Below are 23,574 nucleotides of genomic sequence, written 5' to 3'. Positions count from 1 at the left end.
TCCAGGCGGCCCGAAATTGCACTTTGGTGTTGGTGCTGAGCAAAGCAGTGTCCAATTGAACCATATGCGTTACAGTTGCGTATTGCTCCTCAGCATTTTCTGCGTTATTTTTATCCTCTTTGTGGTAAAGGTGCGCCTGACCTGCGCATAGCTTACTATCTTCCGAGAATTAGTCGTGGTAGCAGCGACTGAGCCCGACCGCGTTTTGAAAAATGTTCGTCAGTAACTGCTTCCACAGCGTTTTGAAAAATGTTGGTCAGTCGGGCTCAGTCGCTGCTACCACGACTAATTCTCGGAAGATAGTAAGCTATGCGCAGGTCGGGCGCACCTTTACCACATGCTATGGTCGTGTCCCGCAAAAGAAAATAAAATGGCGCAGAAAATGCTTAGGAGCAACACGTAACTGTAACGCATATGGTTCAATTGGAGACTTCTTTGCTCAGCCTCAACACCAAAGTGCAATTTCGGGCCGCCTGGATGGCCGAGGCCGCCGCCAGAATCTAAGGACTTCTGGCAGACCACTGAGGGAGGGGACATGAAGACGAGTAGAAGACACGGCCTTCTCCTGTGTCCATTGCCTTTTCAATAACGGTGCAATAAAATTTACTACTACTACTCCGATTAGCCTTACGTGAGCGTTTGAAAAACGCATAAAAAGTTTTTCTGCCTTTGGTTGAGATATGTTAAAACAACATAACATTGAACATCACAAAGACAACAACCAGCCGGAAGATTGAGAAATCACAAAACTAAAACGGTCGTACTATTTCCTGTGATACGAGCATCGGTCTCAAATGCACTGAAACTTGACTTGGACTGAAACTTGGCTGGTCAAAATTTCTTTTCAGCTTCTCTAAACGAAAAACCGACGCGAAATACACATTTATGGCGTAATTGATCATTCGGCTTCGCTTGAATCTAGAAACAGGAACAATGCCATCACATGGTGCAAATAAGATTATCGCATGGCACAGTTTCAAAAATTTGGTCAACTTTTGTACGAGGCTTTCGTACAAGCTTCATCAATTTGTAATAGGATCTAGCTTCTGTGCAAGTGCTCTCAGATATAGTAGCACAATTTGACGCAGGGAAACAGCGATCACTCTAAGCTGTAGTGCATTAGACTATAAACGTCTGAGACCCGTAGCTGACGTCACGGGCTTCAGGGTGCTACTCAAAAATCTCACCGTCAGTATAGCACAGGGTGTTATTGCACACTACTGTAAAGTATACAGCTAAGCCTGGCTATGACGAAGTTGACAAATATTCGCAATTTTTCGTTATATCCAGGTTTTCGTTATATGCAGGTTTCGAGTCAATGCTCGCCTGAATGAAGCAGAAACTAAACCAAACTGCAAGGCATCAGTGATTGCAAACGCACCCTTAAACGATTTATTTCACAGTGAAGAGCTGCGTGATTTCGCCTGCCGCTTTCCCACGAACCTAATCACTATACACGGCAATCCAAAGAAGCAAGGAAACCTATCCCCGTATTCACAAACGTAACTTAAGTATCAATTTTGCCGTTTGACACTTTTCGATGCCTAACCTGTTTCAAGGACCAAACTTATGCTTACAGGGCGCTTTTCGCTAACTTGGTGCTTTTCGCCGCACTCAAATTGTTAAGAGTGTGTTAGCTAAATACTGTACCGGGCAGTGGCGTTCTTATTTCCCGCTGGCGGAGACGGCATTGAAAATTGTGAGCTTGCCTTTAAAATACTAAAATTTTCGTTTTCTTGCAGCAGAACGTATCAGCGACGCCCCAGATAGCAATGGAGACTCGCGACTACATGCCCACAAGTAGGCCTAGCATCTAACCGACATCGCATTGACACTGTAAACGCACGGCAGTCTGCTGTGCGGGCAAAATTCGCTAAATCAGTTCATTTCTCAGGCCGAGTTTTGAGTAAAAATGTCGAAAACCATGACTAACCAGCTTGCCAACTTCATTACATCAAGGTTAACGTCGCAACGCCTTCATTTCATAAAAAGGTCCCAAACACATGGGTTTCAATAGGGTTCGCAGTGGGGAATTGAAAACCTTCGGTAAATCCAGGAATTCGTTATATAAGGGTTCGTTACATTCAGATTTAACTGTAATATATTGTTTTATACTGCCGTACAATATACTACATCAGAGTACAGTAGAGAAAAGGGGGAAAAGCGTGACATCCGGTCACTCCAACGAAAAATTGCTTCGATGGTTCCTGCTCACGTGGTGCAGCCAGTATTGTTTGGGAACCAAATATTGCACATCACTATGACCTGAAGGCCACTGACCTTTCATATCGTGACGCGTATGGTCCCTGATGCCTATACCACTGGCTTTGCGAACTCTCCAAGGGGAAAAGCTGCCAGCAGCAGTGAGAAAGTGGCAAATGGAACCAAGATCCCAGGAACAGAAATCTAAAAACAAAAAAAGCAGAAGTTGTTCGTTACTGAAGCACCAGGTTTTCGCACAGCCCCTAATAAAATAACGTGCTCACTGAACATGTTCGGCTACCAGTATCGTATGTCTGGCGTTAGGTAATAAAAGTTGTCCGATAGTGGTATTTCAGGCCAATAACTTGCTCTTCTTTTGAACTTCCCAAGCACCCACTGCGTGCCAAATTGATTCCATAGAGAGGGCATTTGATATCACGCCAAGCGTACCAATTATTATTTAAAAACATTCAATATGCTATTTAAACACATTAAATATGAGAAACGTTTCACAAAATGTCGTCATGGGGATTAGTTTTAAGCACCAAGCTCGACTTAAGGAAAAAAATATTCATAGAACAGAGAGGTGTATGATGGAATACCAACTTGCCCGTGTCGACATGTTGATCACAAACGATGTTTAACCTTCCAAAGAGGGTCTTTTATTGGTCTTACGGTCAAGTTGTTTGTGTGATGCGTATTTTTCTTACTCTTGAGAAGCATGTCTAGCCACTGCGACAAATTTTTTTTCAGCCGATGCGTCACTGTAGAAAACCACCATAAAAAAGGTCTAGCCGCGTTATTGCTCTTGCCTAAACTGAGGTGCACGTGGGAAAGACGACTAGCTCGATAGTTCCGTAGCTCACGGAACTAACTGGTGTATAAATTGTGTGCCGTCTCTGTCCTTTGAAAGGAGGATCACTTTTCCCGAATGATTACAGCTAAAAAAACATATTGGGCAAAAAAATAATCCAGAAATTCTAATAATTATTTCCGCAACTTAGGATGCAGAAAAATAACGTGCTCATTTCACGCCATTCTGACCCATTGTGACGATGCGGCGATCAGCTCAGTAAGTAAACCAATGTTTTGAGGCAACTTTGGAACAACTGTGCTCAAATCTTATGAGTACTTACCAATTTTGTGAGTACTTCCAAATAGTTGCAAAGGGGTTGGATTAAAATTTCACAAACTCCCAAGTGCGTATTGTATATATGCGTAAGACACTTTGCTTTACGCCGAGCTCCTTTAAAGCAGGGCTCCACCGCTACATCCTGGTGAATTTCTCAGTAGATAATTTTGTATTGGCAGTGCAAGCAGCATAACACTACAGTATACAAATGCAAGGACATTTTATTGGATATATGGAGAAGTAAGAAAGGAACAGGAGAGTATGGGCAGGGAGGTTAATCGGCAACTGACCAGTTGGCTATCGTACACATTGGCGTAGAGATGCAGGATTTGAATGGAAGGAAAGGACCGCCTTGCGTAATAAAAGAGAGAAGAATAGGAAGAAAATAAAAAAGTACAAAGCATTGTCATGGTAAGTACAAAGACAGTAAAAATCACGTAGGGAAAAAAAGACAATCCTCAAAACTAAGGCGGTACACTGACAAAATTGGCGAACGAAGGACGCTGCACTGTAGTAACGTCCGTACAGCCGTTCAGATGGGCTTCTTTCCTTCAGAAAGCGAAATAAGGCTTTTGAAGACGTTAACGGGCGACGCATATGACCCAAAATAGTCTGTGCTGTAAAGGGGTGGTCTTCGAGTCGGCGAGATGTGGTGGAAAGCTGTTGCCTCGCCGTTGTGAATCGGTAACAATGCCACAAAATTTGTTCAATGGTCTCTTCCGTGGCGTGCACATCACAAGCAGGGCTGCTGGATATGCGAGTAGGGGAGGAGTAAGCACTGGTGAAGGCAACACCCAGCCACACGCGAGAAAGTACGGTGACGTCCGAGCGTGACACGTTAGTAGGTTGCTAATCTGTGTCGATCGAGTAAATTCGAGCGTTCCAGAAATCTGATGTGTTCCACTTAGCGAGAGTGACTTTGCTGACAATGGACCGCAGCGACCTTGCTGAATCAGTGCGTGATAGAGGGACGGAAGCCAATCTGCCACTTTTATGGGCGTCATAAGCCGCTCTATTGGAATTTTCGTTTCCAGTAACGCCGCAGTGGCCTGGGAGCCCCAGGAAAACAATATCATCCCCGTCCTTATATTAGTACGCCCCATACGCACCGAAGTTCAGCCACAAGTTGGTCGTATAGGCCGCGTCGAAGGGTAGACTGGGTGCACTGAAGAGCGGGCCTCAAGCCGCAGAGCACAACCCATTATTCTGGTGAAGCGCGCTGTATGCATATTAAAAAGCCTGCTGAAAAGCTGCCAAATCAAAAGTGAACAATGTTGTCGAGTTGGGAGCACAAAATTGAATAAAGTTATGGATTGATCCTTGTGGCATTATAAGAGCACCAGCAAAACTGGGCGTGGTTACCGAGCCATCCGTGTAGACATGGACCCGGTCTCTTTAGCCCCCATGTAGAAAAAGTAAATGGAGGTGTTGAAGAACATTAGGGGGAAATTCCACTATCTTTTATATCCCCGGGAGGATTAGGTTCACCTGTGGGTGTAGCATGGACCAAAGTAAGGACGAGGGCCGTGACGGAGGTGGATATCTCGATGGCAACCACCTTACAAAAAGATGCCTCTGGTAATGTTGATGGCAGGGATGCAAGCTCGTGGTGAGGCAACCGAGTGAGTGGCCTGATGTGTGCCCTCAATATCTCAAAGCCGTCATAAGGTTTGTGATTGGTGATCAGTTGCGATGCTAATTATGGCCACAGTTGAGGGGTAACGCAAAATACCGAGATATATGCGAAGACCTTAGGCTTCTACTGCCTGAATTGCCTGTAGGCTAGTTTTACACGTGTTACACATTTTACACGTGTTTTACATGCAGGCAGGCTGTAACGCAAAATACCCGGAAACAGGGCATTGTATAGGCGTCGAGTACACGCAGACACCCCACGTATTTCCGGCCAGAAACTTGAATAGCTGGACCAGTGCAGTGATTCGTTTCTTCAGGAATGAAACTGAGTCCATGATAGACCACGGTCGATGCTAAATCGCAGAAACCGGGGGCCTTTGACGTAGGAAAATAGTGTTTGAAGAAATCTTATACTGTGACAACAATGCGGCTAAACGCAATCAGTGAACACTTCTCTGAAGACACTTCCGGACCTTGTTGACGCAGGAACAAACATTTCAGTGTTGTGAATTACTGACGCCGGCCCCGAATCGGAGGACCTGAAGCTCTTGACGCCCAAATGCCGATGTCATCAGCACAGATGGAGAGGCGGACGTTCGTTGGTGCAGAACTTTGCAGAACTTGGCGGCGTGCCCAAAGCGCTGACACTTGAAGCAACTGAGAGGGGCCTCCGTGTATTCGACCATTGCGTGCCTTGTAAAAGCCGAGGTTGCTTATTGTCGGCCGTTCAGTGTTTGGCGCGAGTGTTAACACCACGGCATCAGCTGGGGTGGATTTCCAATTGTCTCCGCAAGAGCCTATCCGGCGCAAATTCCTTCTCCCGTTTAGTGCCCCTTGTGGCCAGAGGTATCCCAGATGATCCTCCTCCGTCCACTACATGGGCAAACCTTTGATGACGCACGTGTTCTTCACGTAGGAGCGAGTTAGGCAGGGAGGTGCAGTAATTTCCCCGACCGGGTCACATCGCAGCAAAGCATTTGCATATTTCTCCGTGGCTACGTAAAAAGCAAGGCACCTTGAGCAGTCGCCCGGCTCTGATTTAGAGCCTTGCCCAGCAGAGCCACAAACTCTGAGAACAGAATGATAGGGTTCACCTTCCTGAGGTTCTGGCCACTTTTATTCGGTGACGCGATAACAGGTATGCGGACGGTACACTTTTAACTGTGGCACACCAGCTCCAAATCTTTCTCGTCCACGTCAATCATCTCACGACAACTTCTCCTTTCACACACGATCGTGGCATTGTCTCTTTGTAGAGATGGGGCATCACCGGTGTTTTAGCTATTACAGGGTACCGGCGGCACAGGTGGTGACTCCTCTGTATAGAGGCGGCTAAGTGCTTCTGGGCAGGGGAGAGCGGTGCATGGTGGGATCTCCGGTGGCAGTGTCACTCGGTCTGCAGTGCCCTTTGAGGGCGGCGGACTCCAAGGCGGAACCATGTGATGCATATGAAGAAAACGTCTGTGAAGTGGAAGGCATTCTTTTCGAAATGATTGCAAGAATCGCAAATCAACAGAAAAAACAATACGAAATACGAGGCAGCTAATACGTAGACTGAAGACTCATTCTTCCTATGTATCCATATGTAGTGCTATTCAGTAACCCCCTGGAATTCAGCTTCACTACCTTACCCAAAATGCATTGCTGGGAAGACATTTTTCTACGCGAGATATGAGGAGCCTGCTGTGAACGTATTGGGCCCTAGGAGGCTTCATTAGGCTTCTCAATAAACACCCAAATATTTCTACGGAACGTAATACGCCGAGTTCTCTTGGAGTCGGCTTTAGTACTATTTACAATTGCTTTATCAAAAGACTTTTTTTAGGAGCCATACAACCTGTACTGTTCGGTAATATCGAGGTCTTCGAGCGTTTTATTATCGGCATTTTTGTGCGGCGGAGGTGTGCCATATCGACCGCCACACACAGACTAGTTTTCTGAGTGGGTGCACACAGCAACGTTTAAGAAAATAACTGTTCACAGTAAATGCTTGATGCTAGACTTGTATCTCCCTGCTTTCTTGAAAGAAAAAAAGGGTCATTTAATTTGGGCGTGCATACTGATTGATGTAATCACTTCATTTGCAAAAAACAGAGGTTTAACGTATGATGATACAGGAGTTGGGTGTTGAGAAAAAGAAGGTACACAGTCCTTGGGCGAGGTGGAGGAACACAGATGAAGATATAACACTAGCTTATACTCTTCTGAATGTCAAAATAATCTTGAGGTGTTCATTTCCTCCCCTATAATTATTACCACCAGAGTAAAAAAGGCCGTGTTAGCCTCAAGTCGCCGAGTACCCCCACCCCCCACTGTACACACGGCATAATATTCCCTGTATACTGTTTTATCCCAGCAACCGCAATTTAATTGATTTTGACAGCGTAGATACCGTCGCCGGAGCGGACACAAAGTAAAAAAAGTGTAGTGTCCATACCGCAGAGACCTAAAAGGGGAGTTTTTAGGGTGTGGGAGCTATGCAATTGGCTCATCTATTCGTTATTCTATGAAAGTATTTCTCTTAATCTTCCGGGCGTCCCCTTCGCCCACAGCTGCGCCGCCTACCGCGGAAGAGCACTGTGCTGTTCCCGCATCTACTGGAACATCCTCGCCCGTTATCGCCTCTCTCGCCGCACCCTGTCGCCACTTGTCGACCGCCTTTCTAAACAAAACCCTACTGATTATAGGAACCTTTAAATTAATACGTTTCCCCGTGTAACTCTCCTCCGCGCCAGCCACCGAACCTCCCGCTATACGCCACCGGGAAATACTGCTCACCTCATACACCCTCTACGACATGACTTGGGAATGCTGAAAGCATTCTACCCTCACTACCATTCCCTGCCCTGGCAGCAGTGTGCAAGTATGGTGGCCAGCTCGTACCCAAACTATCAGCTAAACCTCATCAACCGCTCCCGCCACGCCAACGCAGCCGAGGAACTCGTGGAGAAAGAGTTCTCCCACAGCTCCGAGATTACCCACAAAAATACTACTGTAGTCGGGCACACATTCATTTTACTCCTTAGCCTCCTACTCTAATCGATTATTCACCCCATCTGCCTCATACACATCACGCATAATTTATCTGTGTTTATGTAAACATCTTTTCTGAAAGGAGTCACCACACCTACCTCTAAACCATGCGTCTTGCTTGGCATCATCAAGTGGTTTACGAGTTTATGGTAGGATTTATGATGTTAATCTGTACACGTTCACTTACCTCTAGGTGGACAATGTCCGACAGTCACTTGTATGTCATCCAAGGCAACCAAAGCCCGGCCCACAAACACGCGAATCGTAATCTGCGACACAGCAGGGGAAATGCGAAAACACAATCTCAATAATAAATTTTTTAGCCCTCGCCAAAGAACGTGATTGACGATTGACTGTGTCTAAACCTTAAGAATGTGGGATTGAGACACTGCTTCTTATAGCAGACTGTGTCACGAAATCGCAAATTCGGAAATGTTAAATCCCCAGCGAGGGTGTAGTTCCCCAAACTGAAATCGTGCTCCTTGTGACTAGCGTACAGTAGAATTTGTAGAAATAAATGATAGAGATCAATCAGGTCACATTTTTTGTCTCAAAGTTGTTAGTTGAATGCTTTATTCTGGGGTTTAACGCGCCGACGCTACACATGCGATCAAGCGCGCCGTTGTGGAAAGCTTCGGATTAATTTTGACCACCTGGAGATCTTTAAGGTGCGCCGAAACCTCGAACACACAGGTTTTTTCGCTTTCGCCTCCATCAGATCAAAGTTGTCAAACTGCGTACGCAATATTTATTAAAATGAGATGCACACATTCGTGTCAGTCTGCTCAGGTGCAGGCTTCGTTTTTACGAAATGGTTGCAGTTAAGTGCTTGCTATTTTGTTATCCTAAGCAATTGCCTGTTTCTAAACGAAGGATTATAATCCTTCCATACGCGGGATGTTGCACTTGTTTTAGCCTACTGTGTTTTGTTACAGTTGAAAAGCTGGTGCCGAATCGGATGGCATCGTATTTATTGATACCGACCGTTTTCACAGTGGCTGTATTTAAGTAACATGCGCTTTTCGCCTTATTCTTGAAAACTGCCACCGGACCACGCACAGATTGAAGCACTTTCACTTCCTGCTGCTCTACAAACCTTTGATCAGTTTAAAATCCTTGTTCAGAAACCAGAAAAGGTAACGTAGGGACGTCATTGATGCCCTCGAAGTGAAATATGAACACAGAGAAACAGTGCATGATACGAGAAAATTAGGGTATACGCTTTGTCGCAGAATGTAACCGTCTTCTTCAGGCTCGATTAAGGAAATAATTTTAAGTGTCCCATTATCGGTGGCAACTTCACCGATTGCGGGCATCGTCAAACTACTTATGCACTTGCGCGCACAGATACAGCAGCACCACAGTCGCCCCGAAGACGCCAGTTGCACTGTTTGGTAAGCTTGTAGTTAAAAGTTACCAGAGCACGTTTGTCTGCCGGAGATGAACTTCTCCAGAACCCGGTTGTTTTATTTGACCTCTCAGAACTGGCGGTAGTAGGAAGTCCGCAAAGGCGCACCTGTGGTTTGGCCTTGGTCGGCCTAATATCGAGCAGTACGTGGCTCCACCGGTGGCTTGGGCTAGCAGGCGTCGTGTACAGGTAGCGATTATCGGACAATACGCCCAACCTGGGAAGGTAGAATAGCAATGAATACAGCAGCGGATAAAATGTGATTAATTGTAACGAACTTCTTCTCAAACGGTTCGTTAAAAACAGAGAAAAAGGAACTGACGGGAAAGATAAATTATTCGTTAGAGAAATGAAGCCGCAACGAGTACTTCAAACAACCATAGGAACAGGAAACACTCTTGATGATGAAGGGCTGGGGATTTTGCGGTAAGAATGGAAAAGGCTCAAATAACTTCGTCATGTTCTCGACTGCATTCGCGACCTCATAAATGGAGGTGCATTATTGAAGGTATCCAAACAAGGCATCTGGGGCGCACTCTACGCAAAAAGCGTGCCTAAACATGGAAACAAATGCGCAGTATAAAAAATAGAGTGCATTGCACAAGCATATTCGCATTACAACTCTTTGTCAAAGTTAGATACGACATTTAGAAATTTAGAAATGTAACACGAATTTTAAACGTCTCCTTTTGCTCCAAAATGACCCATAGCTGCGTATACGTTGACGATGTATCCCAGTCCCCCCCCCCCCCCCAGCCAATTTGCTGTCAATAAATCATGTTGAACAGCTCGGCTAAGAAGGAATCAAGGTGGCGAGTACAATCAATAACGCAAAACCAGCTGTCAGCAGCTAATTTTTGCGGCGGAACTTCTCTTGGCCTGAAGAAAACACAGAGGAGAAAACTTGTCCTGCCGCGACATGTTAACAAATTCCAAGATCTGGAACACAGGCTTGAGTGCTCTGAGGTTAAATATGTCACGAGAAGACTATGAAGTCTTCGACTGGGGCGTATCTCTACGGCCACAGCTTCCTACAAGAATTTCTCTTGAGAAGAATCTTTGCTGCCTGCCATGAGCATATTGTAAATACGTTCGTCGCATCTTCTTGTAAATAGACAATTTACCCTTCAACCATGGATAGTCTCATGTGTTCTGTCGACCCGTACCAATAGTTTCAAGGTGTTATTTGTTGTAATTTTGGACCTTGGGTAGTTCGTTGGGGTAGAGCCATTTCTTTTTTGTTCATTTTTCCCCATCCCACGAGAAATAAATGTATCCAAGGGATCTTTACTTTTGCTGTGCAGAGACTACAACCACAGACAAATCTACCAAATACCTGCATTTTTACTCACGTGATGTGGTTATCGTGTACGCCGAATCGCCAGAAGCTGAGGCAAATTATTTTGCTGTTATTTACGTCCAGCTCAGGGCTCTTGAGATCAACAAAATCCAGGCCTTTTTCTTGGTCACTTGAGACAAAGATGAAACGACCTGACCGCATAAAAGAGAAACTAGATATGGATTACAAATAACACATGCGATTAGGCTACGCTGTTCGCGCGTGTATTTAGCCATATCCTTTCGATCAGTTTGTTCGGGCAAGGGCGTTAGTACTAAATTGGAGCCGTATTAGATAGCATTATCCCTTAATTTCTTTTGTATGACCGCTTTCTAGCTACGTAAGGAGTTTAAACAGGCAGGTGCTAGCGTGACAAAATGCAGACAGCAAATCTATCCATATAACTCTTTCATGCAACCATACAAATGAGTTTTTTTTTGTGTCCTACATTAATTTAAACGTCGATTTATGCGTCATTCCGCTTGCAAGGAAAAATTGGTCAAAGCAATGTGAAACAAGGCACCTAATTTTTTCCCCCGAGTGAGCCATTTGAGCCGATCTCGACGTTCTCATAAATCAAACCAAATGACAGAAGGCAGTACTGTTGAATTGAGGATCAAACTATCATGCTTCATTGACTTACAGAAGGGAATGATAGAGCAGGTGCAGATATAAAAGGTACACGGAAATGCGGAGACACCCACGAAATAGATATCACGCCCATCAGAAAGGTAAAAGCATGTCTGTGACTGAAATCGCGTGGATAACACACGACGGCTGAAGGGAGCTTCGAACAGAGTGATGAGCAGCAAATGACATTTGTTATGGATTTGCAAGCATTAAAACAAAACCTTATTACCTGAGACTCCTGATCTAACTTTTTAGATTATACGTTCGAAAGGAGCCAGTTAAAAGCCACACTTTAATCGGTACCGCAGTGGCCTGTACGAAGGTAGACTTCAGCAAATGGTAGAGGGGTATGCCACACGCACATTCTAAGCTTTCTTTCCTCTGGAATGGCGACGGAAGACTCGTACATGCAACTGTGTTCTCTCCTACAAATCTCTAGTGTTTCTCGTATGTCACGCCTGATCCAATCTGAATAGCCACCCATAACTTAGCATTGCTGAAACCAAGAAAGGCATCCGCATTTAGCAACATGCGCAACAAAGGTGTTCAACGAGGAACTATGCGCGTCATACGTGTTCCCACAGGCGTTCATTGATGCAGCTCCCTGTGAGCCTTACGTAATAGCGAAACCATCATAAGGTAGCTTTGTAGTTAACCTCATCCTTTCAATGTGAAAACGTCTTTGCCTGTTTATAGTGGGCTTGTATCACGTGGAACGTTCCAGTTTGAGTTGCAGCAAAGGCGGCTTACGTCGTTGAGTGCCCAAAAAAACGAGATGTACGCCCGATCGGCCGGTTTTTTTGGCCTTTGGGCTTCACTGTGGATGCAAGGTTTGATGCTAATCTTTTTCTTTACTTTATGAATAAAAGCTCCTGTACAGGTGGTGAGTATCTCACGCCTTTCAGAAACTTGTACTTAGCGCTGTAGAGAAAAGAATTTCGAAAGCCAGTGAGACGTAGACAGCTCCTTTGATAGTGACAACTGGTTATTTTCTGCATACTTAGCCATTCCTCGTTTTACAAACTTGTAATGAAGACTCGTGAATGACATTAAACCTTTCAGAGGCAACGTGGCATAGCTGATTTTGTAGTTTTTAACAGCAGAGCTACTGAAGCTTCTAGTTTCGCCCTATTGTGTTACCACAAAAATGTACTGAGAAAACCAACCGCGACCCCGTGAGCGTGCGCCTCGTAAAGAGCGCCCGCGTCGGCCATGCAAGCGCGCGGGTTCCCGCTACGTGAAGAGCTTGCAAAAGATGTCATGAAAAGACCGGGCGCAAGTGAATGCGCACCTCCTAAGGAGCACCCGGAGTCGGCCAGCCGCTCGTAACGTGATCTCTCGCGTGCTGTTCTCCTCGCACGTTCACGTTCGTTCGCGCCTTAAGGTGGGAGCACCGAAGAGCTCGGGCTACAGACGCCGAGTTCGCAAAACTGGTTGCCGTGGGTTCTAGCGCGTGCAAACGCGGGTCACTTTGAGAGAAATTTGAAATACTGCGGACGAAACGATTCTGGCCTGCCAGTCATGGAGAACTTTCTGTGGCAACTTCGGAAATCCATATGAGGTGCAACATCGGGGTCCCGGACGAAGGTTAAGGGGCCGCCAGCTGTGCTGTTTCTCCAACCTTGCACACTAGTGCGAGCTGCGCCAACTTTTTAATAAATATTTTTGCAATGCTATGTAACGTAATATATGAATTTTAAATTTTCTGCTTGCAAACCGGTTAAAAAGGGAATTTCCATTCAGAGCTTTGTTAGGGTGATCTCTTCCGTCGTATTGTCTTTGGGAACTCCTTTAAGACGACCTAAATACCAAATGGTTCACTTACAATCCTATGTTGTACATATCTAAAATAGATGGTTCGGTACTAATGAGCTCAATAATACCTAGAGCACCATAAAAAACTAGTTGTAGCTCTACCGCACAGCCATAAGCCGGAAGTATTCAGACCACGAGATTTATTCTCTATCGCTGCAACCTAGAAACTGTTGTGTGGATGTGGAGGGAATTTTTAACTACCATCGATCTTAAGAGACATCACAGTAGCAGCTTGGCAAAAATTTCCGAGAATAATTATCCGACATTTATCCTCTCTAGGTCCGCTATTCGGGGTCATTTTGCTCTGAATAAGCAACGTATATGCCCACCATCAAAAACTGTCAATAAAGCCTCTATAAATCCAGTTACAACATTTCGACGTATTTTTGATACCGAAGAATTCGACCATTGCTTCGAATTTTTCGCGCGTGTTGCAGACCCAACTTTTTATGTTTAATTCGAGTTCTTTATAACCTGTTCAACTGGATTCAAATTTTTATCAGTGGTTACATGGTGATACGCTTAGTGTGTTGACTAAAGGTTTATCTAAATATTTAATGATGTGCTAACAAATTTTTAAAGATTCGGAGGATGCTCCAGATAACCAAAACTTGGCGAATGTGAACACAACGCACCACTTCACGCCTTAAAAGGCGTAGAAAATCCTCATCAATAGCGGAGAATTCTGTCGGGCCTAGCGATATCGGCGCACATATAGCTTAGCACGATTTTCATCCTCTCGCGTCGAATTCGGGCAATTATTCCCATTACCTTATTTCTCGTTAGAGTGAAGTGGCTGGGAAAGACAAGTTTCATTTTTTTATTTCAAAATGCAGCAGCAAGAACTTTTAACAACCGCCATATTATTGCCTAAATTTTAATATGCACAATTTTCTGAAATTTCTCCCTGTAAAAACACACTCAGTGAACAGAATCTAGATACCGGCCCTTTCATACCAGGGCCCGTATGAAAGGATAAAAAGTCCTAGTTTGTATTGGATTGGATTGATTTCGTGCCAAACGTGTCGACTATTTCCTACAATAATTACATTTTGCCTTACCAAATATCTCGAACAAACGTTGGTTGATTCGCTGAGTGTGAGGTTTAACGCGCCCCCGCTACACAGGCGCTGAGGCGTGCCGTAGTGGAGGGCTCCGGATCAATTGTGACAAGCTGTGGATCTTTAAAGTACGCCGAAATCTCGAACACGCGGGCGTTTTCGCTTTTCGCCTCCATCAGAAAAGCAACCGCCGCGGCCTGGAATTGAACCCCCGTCGTTGGGCTCAGCAGAACGATGCCTTAGGCACTGGCCAACCGCGGCGGGTCTACAGAAACGTCGCTAGCACCAAAATCTTTCTTAGAGGCTAAATGCTCTTGACGTTATTCATTATGCCTTTTCTAGCTTTCATATAGCCAGTCATGGCACCAAAAGCGAAAAACTAAAGTACGCCTTTGTGAGAATCTCAATAAATTAGCTGGCTGCCTATGGATTAACGGCGCTTCTCTTGCTTAATGCTGATTTTCATTTTCTTGTGGTACAATCGCTGGGGGTCTGGAACCATTGATCCTACAGCAGTTAATGGCATAAAATAACACTTCGTGCATAGGAGCACAGAACAAGCCATTTAAAGCGAACTTACACATAGAGTGGAGCTACCTTTAAAAAAATACTGATTTTGCGGTTGCAGCCACGAAAAACTGAATTAAGAAATGTCAGAGATAAATAACTGGGAGCCCGTGACAGGTACCCGTATTCGTATGTAATGTGGCATCCGCCGCTGTGCTGTTGCTTGCGCGAAACTCACCCCTGTAGGCCTGCAACGTGTGGTCAGATCGAGGGTAGACCGGAATCTTTTTGGTAGGGTCGTTCAGAACCCAACTGAACTTCTTGCCCTCAGATTTCCAGCCGCACATTGTGCCGTCTTCGAATGTGCAATGTGCTGAAACCAAAAAGGACCATCACAAGACGGAAGAGAACGAAAACATCATTATAGCAAACTGATCTCGGTAGCACAAAAGTTAGAAGTATAGGTGATTGGAGGAAAAGCTAAGCTCAAAGATAACCTAGGAAAAAAATTTAGAACAAAACAGGTTGACTGGTTACACACACGCATAGCATTTTCATGAATTACATCGGCACTTCGAAATACGGACCCATTACACGAAGCTTGTTTGTGCTGTCGTGCATTAGCTCCTTGTGTTCCCGGGAACCAGACGTTGTATTAAACGCTTAGTGTAAGAAAAAACATTTAAAAAACGGAGTCTAACTTAGTGCGAGAAGAAAAATTTTAAAAAGCAATACTTACTTGCGGAGTCTGCAGATGGCTGCAGTTCTTCAGCTGAAATAGAACAGGAAGTATGTCGAGCGTGAGTAAAACGCACTGTTAAACATCGGGTTGTGAGTCACTGCCTTGGAAAATGATTTGGTATTCTGTTGAATTACTCGACGTTCTGTGTACTCGTATGTACAGATGAGTCAGCTGTTACCGGGAACATGCGAGCTCGTAAAAAGGACGGTAAACACCGGACCGCCGTAATCATGGTAAGCAACCAAAAGAAGAAACCCAAGGAGTCACGGCGGCAACTTTACCTACAGCCAAAAAATCCGAACTACCGTCTGTTGTCACTACAGAACGATCAAAATTTAGCGAAGTTCACCATACACACTACCGAAATTTTGAGCAAAACGCAGTCTATTTTTATCTTGAATTTTCAATACGCAACTTCAAAGCTCATACAGTCCCGTTAAGTAGTGTGGCATTTCTTCAATTTTAATTGGATGGAAGTACTACGGCAAAGAAAAAAGGACGCACCAGAACTCCGTTTCGAGCCCCCCAATGATGCTTAAAAGGCACCCTTGATATAAGGGAGTTCTACATAATCCTTCCTACGCCTCAATTTGTTGTCAGTCCTTCCGAGATGGTGCAACTGCGATCCTATATTACCGGAAACCTTGTGCGTATGATGCCCCACCTGAATGAATACAACAGGTCAATCTGACTGAAGTTGCATGAAACTGGGTATTGAATGAAACCTGCGCGTCGTCCCAGTAAAAAACTTTGGATAGCCACACAAACTTTGGGCGTTGTCAGCAGTCTTTTAGAGACGGCCAAACACATACGACCTAGCCTCTTTTTTCAAAATATATGCCATTTATGTCAAGACGTCTTTCACTTTTCAAGCTACTTTCTAATGAAGGGCAATAAGTGGAAAAGCTATTTGCATAAAAAAATCATTCTATTGTTCCTATTGTACAGTCATAGGCAAATGAAACACGGTCGCAAAATAATGAACCTCAACAAAAGAATAGCGTGATTTCTTTCCACGCAAGTCAAAGTGACGTTTGGCCTAATTACAGTAACAAAGTTGTAAAACGTTGCTGTTCAAATGTACCGATAGTGCACCACCATTAGACCTCCAGGAACAGTATTTCTCGGGTTTGTTTCTTCTGCTTCATGTTTCCGTGTTCGCGTTTTATTTGTCCGGGGCTCCGCATATACTGTATAATATAGTTTTACCAGTCATCACTTTGGTGTGTTCGTGCACGGGCAATAATGCCGGGAAGCATGCATTGTGCTTGTTTACCTATGTGCTTTGTTTTTAACGCCCGGCCGCTCCCGGTTATGTTATCTGTGCTACAAGCGAAACTTTGCTTCCGTTCGCTTTGTTTTTTTGTGTAGCACGGGTTATCTTATTTGATAAGGAGAATGTTTCAACCTTTCGTTACTGGACCATAATAGTCTTCATTGATCTCTGGTATTCTCTTTGTAATTCGGCAGTTCTATAAGAAATCACGGAGAAAAATAAATGCTCGTAGGGCAGGCGCCACGCGCATTCGATTTACCGATGCCAGTCTACCCACGTCACTTGGTTAACTGCTCGATGTCGCTTGTATTATCTTTGAGTTTTAGCGGAGCACAAGTTCGCTCCACTAACCTCTTCTCCTTGAAGAAACCTGCCTCGTGTTTTGCTATGTGGCACTAAACCTAAACAAAATGCCGCCATAATTTCCGCTGTGTACATGGTTAGGCGAATATTTTCAGAATTCATGTTTTTGTTGTGTTCATGTTCTGTGCAGTAAACGGAATCTCATTTCTAAGTAAAAAAATTCACGCATCTCCACGAAGTGAATCATGACGAGTGGGAGAAACACTGGGGAACGTTCTTACCGTAAATCTCCCGCGAGCATACTTACTGCAGCTAAAACGATTTCCAGTCCAATTCAATCCAATGCCATTCAACTTATTTCAATACAATCCAATCTATTTCTATCCAATCCAATCCAATCCAATCCAATCCAATCCAATCTAATGCTCCTCGTGCATGCGCAGCACGGCTCCAGAGGAGCACTCTCTCCCCCCCCTCTCTCTCTCTAACCTTTTCTGAACCTTTTATTTTGTTCTTGTTAACCTTTTGAGAACCTTTTGTTCACAGAAGTTTCGATTTACACGGTGCTGTGCGTCTCTCTCTCTCTCTCTCTCTCTCTCTCTCTCTCTCTCTCTCTCTCTCTCTCAGCCTCTCTCTCTAACCTTTTGTGAACCTTTTATTTTGTTCCTTTTGTTCACATGTTTCGATTTACATGGTGCGGTGCGTCTCTCTCTCTCCTTTCTCTCTACTCTTGTGTCAGCCTTTTGTTTTGTTCTTGTTAACCTTTTGTGAACCTTTTGTTCACAGATTTTTTTATTTACAGGGTGCTGTGCCATCAGCACAGACCCCGGACAAGCCTCGGCCATAATAAGGTGCCTCGCCCTTTAAAGTAGTGTAGGGGCGGAAATATAATTTTTGCCTGTACAATGTTTCTTTTAATGTGTCCACATCGAGCGGGTCCTGGCTGGCTGAAAGCAGATAGCAGATAATCTGGTATAATGTCACACAAGCTAAGCGAAGAGTCGTGTTTTGGGCTTGCCACTGTTCAGATGTCTGGCAATTGCCAATACGTTACGCTTGAAATGAGCTCAAAAGGCCATTTTAAAGAGAAAAACGCATTATTCAGGCCCTGATTAATCCTAGTCGATGGTTCCGGATGGAAACTGTAGTTCCTCTTTTTGATTTTTGATGGAAGCGAGAAAAGAGGACGCAGGTTTAACACTGCTAAACCTAGTTATCAGGAGCGAAAGCAGAGACTATGCACACACGTTTCGTGAAAGTTTGGCTTGACATGATATTTGGCAGCCTGCCATATAGTTGTCTTTACTGGATGACTGGATTCATCATTTAGTTTGCGCTCAAGAGTACGCACACAAAGCCCAGGCTGCGCGTCACCGATGACGATACCTAGGAACCAAAGGCCAGCGAAGAATCGGTTTAGTGTGCGCGTATCGTGTGTTCGCCTAGTCTTCGTTCCCGTAAACTGAGTCAGGGCAGTGCTTTTACCTATCAGGTTTTAAACCCTCGCTAAGTAACACGGTTCACTTGGGCTAAACCGCATGCACAGGCAGCACAACTGCTCCTGGGCGATAAGGCGCGGGCAAAGATGTAGTGTCGCCCTTGCCTAGTTTCATTGAACCCCAGGAGCGGAGCTACAAGCAAGCGACATGATAACAAGAACGCAACTTGCGCGACGGCCGCTGAAGGTCATTGCGACGCGATAAATGAACTTGAAAGATACAGCTAAGCATGGCTTTCGCAAATAAAATAACAGCTCTGTGGCCTGAGAAACTCTCGCGTTACTGTGGCATCATTTGTCGTGGGTTCTACAAGTACAAAAAGTCCTACACAATTGACGACGTATGAAAGTCAAATCGCTTCGCAGCAGTAACACGAACCAGCAGTAGTCGGGTATGAAGAATCGAGGATAAGCGAAAATTCCGAAAACACGCCGTGAGCAAGATAAGACATGCACCTTTCAAATTTAGCCAAGCCCTGGAAACTGACAATGTGTTACTTCGAGAACCCCGAAAAGGTTGAACTTTAGGAGACGATATTCTGCCGGCCACACCGTCTACGTTTACATCACGTTTGATTGGAGCCGGCAACCTTCACAATCTCTCGCTCAGTTGAGAAACTGTTTTGATTTCAAGTACAACTACGTAAAATCCAGGACACGTTTGTAAAAGATACAAAGAGTTTCCGAAACTACTTTATAGCTTTCAGAAGAAAAAACCCAGCAGCATCAAGGTGGTCATTCATTTTACCCGTTGTATCACTGACCACAAATTTAAAATACCAAACGATTTTGTCGATAAAAATAAATCTCGTCTCAGGTTGGGGATTATTAAATTGCTTCAGTTGTCGTTGGGTAATAAGAGTTAAACTGACTAAGCATCCTATACTGCAATCAATTTCTTCAAATCGAACTTTGAAAACTTTGTCACAAACCACCCAGCCTTATAACTCATCTAAAAACTAGTTGTACAAGAGGGTCCCATGCAGGTACTGCAGCCTAAGCAAGAAAGTCACAATGTAGGTTTTTGGTTTATTCCCTCCTATAATTCTGAGACCTTCACTGTGTACCAGTTATGAAAATATTGTTACGTACTGCAGGTGGTTCAACATTTGCTTTTGCCACAATCCTCGTAAAATGTCCCCTCAACAACCACCAAGACAACATATATCTCTCTAATATAAATTTTAAATTCCCCGCGAGACACAACAAAACATCGTCGGCAGACGTAGGGCTAATCTTTACGAAGTTTAACCTTTAAAATATTGCTCCTAAGAATATCCTGCAAATATTTTAAGTAAGTTTCTTTTATTGTGGGTGAATAAAAATGCAAAGCTTTGTACCTATGAAAGGATCACTTACAGGTGAACGAGGAAGTGAATTTGCGTCGTGCATGATAACTGATCATTTTTCACCTGTTGGCTGCAAATGTACCTACCGAACAGCGACACCTGGTTCAGCACGCCGGCAAAAAACCTACAAATGCCGGTACACGCTTCGCTTGCCGCATGCAGTGCGTGAATCCGCACCCCACGTAATTACCCTCGGGTTACTGAAGTCCGCTGAGCGGCTTTACAATTGTATTGAAGGCACACGATGCAAAATCTCGCTGACTCGAAAGAGGAGGCAGTGTCCTCAATTCGTGACAATTTGGTTCAGCGCACTATTTATGGGAATTACGTCATGAATATGGCAATAATGAACTTAGCAAACTCTCCATGAGAATGGATAGAACTCTTTGCGAGAGGCATTCGTATTGCAGCAGAAATTATTGCGCGGTTGGTTGTGCTTCTTGCTGATGGTGAAAAATATGATGCCACTTTGGAGCGGAGGGCTTTCTTGGTAGGTTTTACGCCGCCTCTTTCCTACCTTATCCTAACCAGTTCTTTGCTACGACCAACTAATTCATAATTATGCTCATTCAGTTGGAGCAGGGGGGGCATATCTAATCTGGTGAAGAGTGGCTACCATGATGGGGGTTACCGTGATTATGCCCATGAGGAAGAAACGCAACTAAAAATACGTTCTTGCTAAAACCTACGTAATAGTAAAAGTAGGACACGTTTGAGCGCTAATGCCGTACCTTGAAAACAAGATGGCTTCTGCAGCATAATTTAGGCGCTTTTACCGCAGGTTTTAGAGTTATTTTATGACATTCTATTATATCGAGTGTAGCCTAGCAGCAGCAACTTGCCTTCCTTCTGTGAGCTTCAAAAAAGGCCACGTGCCGGTGGTATTTCATGCTGTATTCGATTCCGCGTGTCTCATCTATATGTTTCGACACTTCTATCCCATCCTTTGCTGCGGGCGCGGTTTCAGATTTACATGACTCTATTGAAGAAGTAACTGAACAAACTTAGCGGGAAAGGGCAAGCACAGAATTTGCTATAAGAGGGGTCCTACGAAGACTCACCCGTGGGTTTGGGTGAGGTGACACTGATTGGACCGATTGCCATGGTCCCGTTAGTCCCATCGCCGCGAGTCACAACCACGGACAGCTGGCAGTTTCTGCCCTGCCTGAGCGTTACGCTGATAGACGTCCTCACGAAGCCTTCAACCATCTCCGACTCTTGTATGCTCTTCTCACTGGCCGTGTCGCTGTCTTCGTAGCAGGCGAAGGCGACTTTCGCTGATTGAATATCTGGAGGCATAGGAAATGAAAAGCACTCAAAGAGGAAAAGTTTATAACTTACATATACATACATACACACACTGCTGTACGGCGCGTAAACGCGAGGCGTTGGCCCCTCCAGAAGATGTTTGGATACCCTTCTGCCTTGCCTCGTGGGCATGTGTATTTATGTCCAAGTAAAGATTTGATTTGATTTAATTTAATTTGAATGATTAAAAATCTTCCCTGCAAGGAATGTCTCCAGGGAAGATCAGTGCGTAGTGCTCGGCCATTCCAGCAGAGCACCAGTGGCGCTTCGCGTTGAAGGTAACTAGAAACTGTTTTTGACTTACCTGGCCCTTGCCTGAAATAGTAAACAGTGGCACTGGTGCTGTTGTCCATGACATCGAAGAGCGGGCTAGCCAGGCTAACCGTCTTCTCCTGGTCAGACAGAGCAGGCGGGACCTTCGTCGCCTTTCCTGTCGTGAGATCTAGGTAGGCGAACGTTGGTGGAAAGCCTGCGCAGTTATAAGTTCGCAATGTTGGGATGGCTAAAACTTACTCGTGGTGTTTAAAACATAATCTCTGAAGCCGAGGAACAAAAGGGCGTGGTTTATTAAGGCGTGGCATGCTACATGTGCCGCCTGCCTTGAGAGCAATGGCTCGCAGATATGTGATGGTCTGGTTTTATGTGCTAGAGGTTTAGGGAAATGTCAGCTGAGAGGGAGAAACGCGCATAGGCGGCTGCTAGGTAATTCATCGCTTTGTAGACACGTACGTCGGAATGCGGTGTGAGCGTAACAGCCAAAGCTTAACCAAGGCACAAAATGGTGCGTAAGAAGTGACAATTTAAAATGTGATTTATTGGCTTTGCTAAAAACTGTAAATGTGCCATCATACTCTATCGATGAACCATCACGTCAACGAAGGCGGATTTCCGTGTTCCTGAACTAGTCCGTAACATATGTGGCAAAGCTGCAGAAATTGTATTCCACTTCCATGAGACTATGGGCGTGTCTTTACACATGTATATGCATACTCATGACAACAGCTCCAATGATTATTATGAAGACCGCGATAGTAACGATGTATTGACATTTTTCAGACTGAAGAAAACAAAGTATGATTGCGGCTATGTTCATCTGCATGATTTGTACCATTTCGTGGGTAGAAAAACAATAACAGCGGTATCTTTCCGAACATAAAAACAAAAAGCTACTGCAGTGTAATTTTGCGTAGCATTCCATTATTCCGAAACGATTGACTACTTCACTAATATAAATGCTTTCTATATCAAGCTATCGAGTAAACATTTTGTTATTCAGGGCAAGAAAATTGTGTGAAAACATGTTTTTAACTTTCAATTCGTTCGGCAAAATAATTTAGGATTTCAACTGTGGTTTGTGCTTCCAGCTGTAATTGTGCCTGATTTCTTAACGAGAATGTACAGAACCCTATCCTGAATTTGAGGAGGAGCATGGTTTTTTATTGCAGGTTCCAGACAAAACTCTGCATTAGGTGACATTTGCAACGCTTTAGTTGCACTTGTGCATTCACAAAGTGTGAAGCTTGTTAGACACAAAATGTGAGGTACGTCTCGCTCCAGGGAAAATTTGCTTAGGGCATGTACGCTTATACTAAATTTTTCTAACCTCAACTTTGTTCCCATGAATATGCCATCCATGGCTGACGAGTTAGGTTCTGTGTACAGGTAGCCACTCTTCCGAACCCATACCTTTACAAACTCCGCCAAATCAACCTCCTCTGCCCTCAAAATGCTCCTTCCCGCATAGAGCCGTCGCAATCCTTCGTCACATTATGTCGAAATACATTAAAGACGTTTCCCCGAATGTCCCCTGATGATCAGGGGGGGAGGCGCTGGCGCGCTCAGACCAGGAGGTAAAAACGTCCCTGGCCATCAGATCCACCGATGTGGCGCGCAGACAAACTGGCAGCCACAACCACCGTTCCAGCACACAAAGATCGAAAGACTTAGCGATGCTGTACACGGCTTGAAATCAGAAGATTGTCTCCGCGGGCATAGGCTAATAATATTGCGCCGTGGGTATATATCTGTTGATGTATAAGGTGCCATAGCACGTCTGTGAAAATGGTTGACGGATGCGCCATTGTATTCCTCCTTGCCACTTCAAACGCCCATTTTACATGATGCGGAAGCAGCAGGTAACTGCTCTTGCGCAATTACCAGCAGTTGCACTTTCCTCTCGCTGTGGGATGTACACCTGTCGTTTGCGGGGAGGAAGAACAGCGGGTATTGAAGGAACGTTGGCACGCACAGAAGCCCGAATGGGAGTAAAACGCCCAGTCGCCACAGTGGCCGCCTCAAAGGTTACCCTTGTAACAATTCAGCGCGCCGCTACACTG

The 23,574-nt window shown here is 44.7% G+C and overlaps 1 protein-coding gene across 1 annotated transcript in view; it reads right to left on the bottom strand.

The window, feature by feature from the left end:
• Window positions 1–23,574, bottom strand: part of LOC144175376 (MAM and LDL-receptor class A domain-containing protein 1-like) — a 204,188-nt gene that overhangs the window by 111,795 nt on the left and 68,819 nt on the right. The window contains exons 20-27 of the mRNA XM_077704459.1: window positions 21,543–21,707; window positions 20,992–21,219; window positions 15,502–15,534; window positions 15,001–15,135; window positions 10,763–10,901; window positions 9,519–9,627; window positions 8,190–8,271; window positions 2,281–2,406 (exon numbers count right to left, since the gene is read on the bottom strand). Coding sequence (XP_077560585.1) covers window positions 2,281–2,406; window positions 8,190–8,271; window positions 9,519–9,627; window positions 10,763–10,901; window positions 15,001–15,135; window positions 15,502–15,534; window positions 20,992–21,219; window positions 21,543–21,707 — 1,017 coding nt within the window. The remainder of the gene's footprint in view (window positions 1–2,280; window positions 2,407–8,189; window positions 8,272–9,518; window positions 9,628–10,762; window positions 10,902–15,000; window positions 15,136–15,501; window positions 15,535–20,991; window positions 21,220–21,542; window positions 21,708–23,574) is intronic.

Source organism: Haemaphysalis longicornis, unplaced genomic scaffold (genome assembly GCF_048455015.1).
Source record: "Haemaphysalis longicornis isolate Haplotype H1 unplaced genomic scaffold, Haemaphysalis longicornis Haplotype H1 scaffold_3, whole genome shotgun sequence".
Taxonomy (NCBI): domain Eukaryota; kingdom Metazoa; phylum Arthropoda; class Arachnida; order Ixodida; family Ixodidae; genus Haemaphysalis; species Haemaphysalis longicornis.
This window is presented reverse-complemented; position numbering and strand designations above follow the sequence as displayed.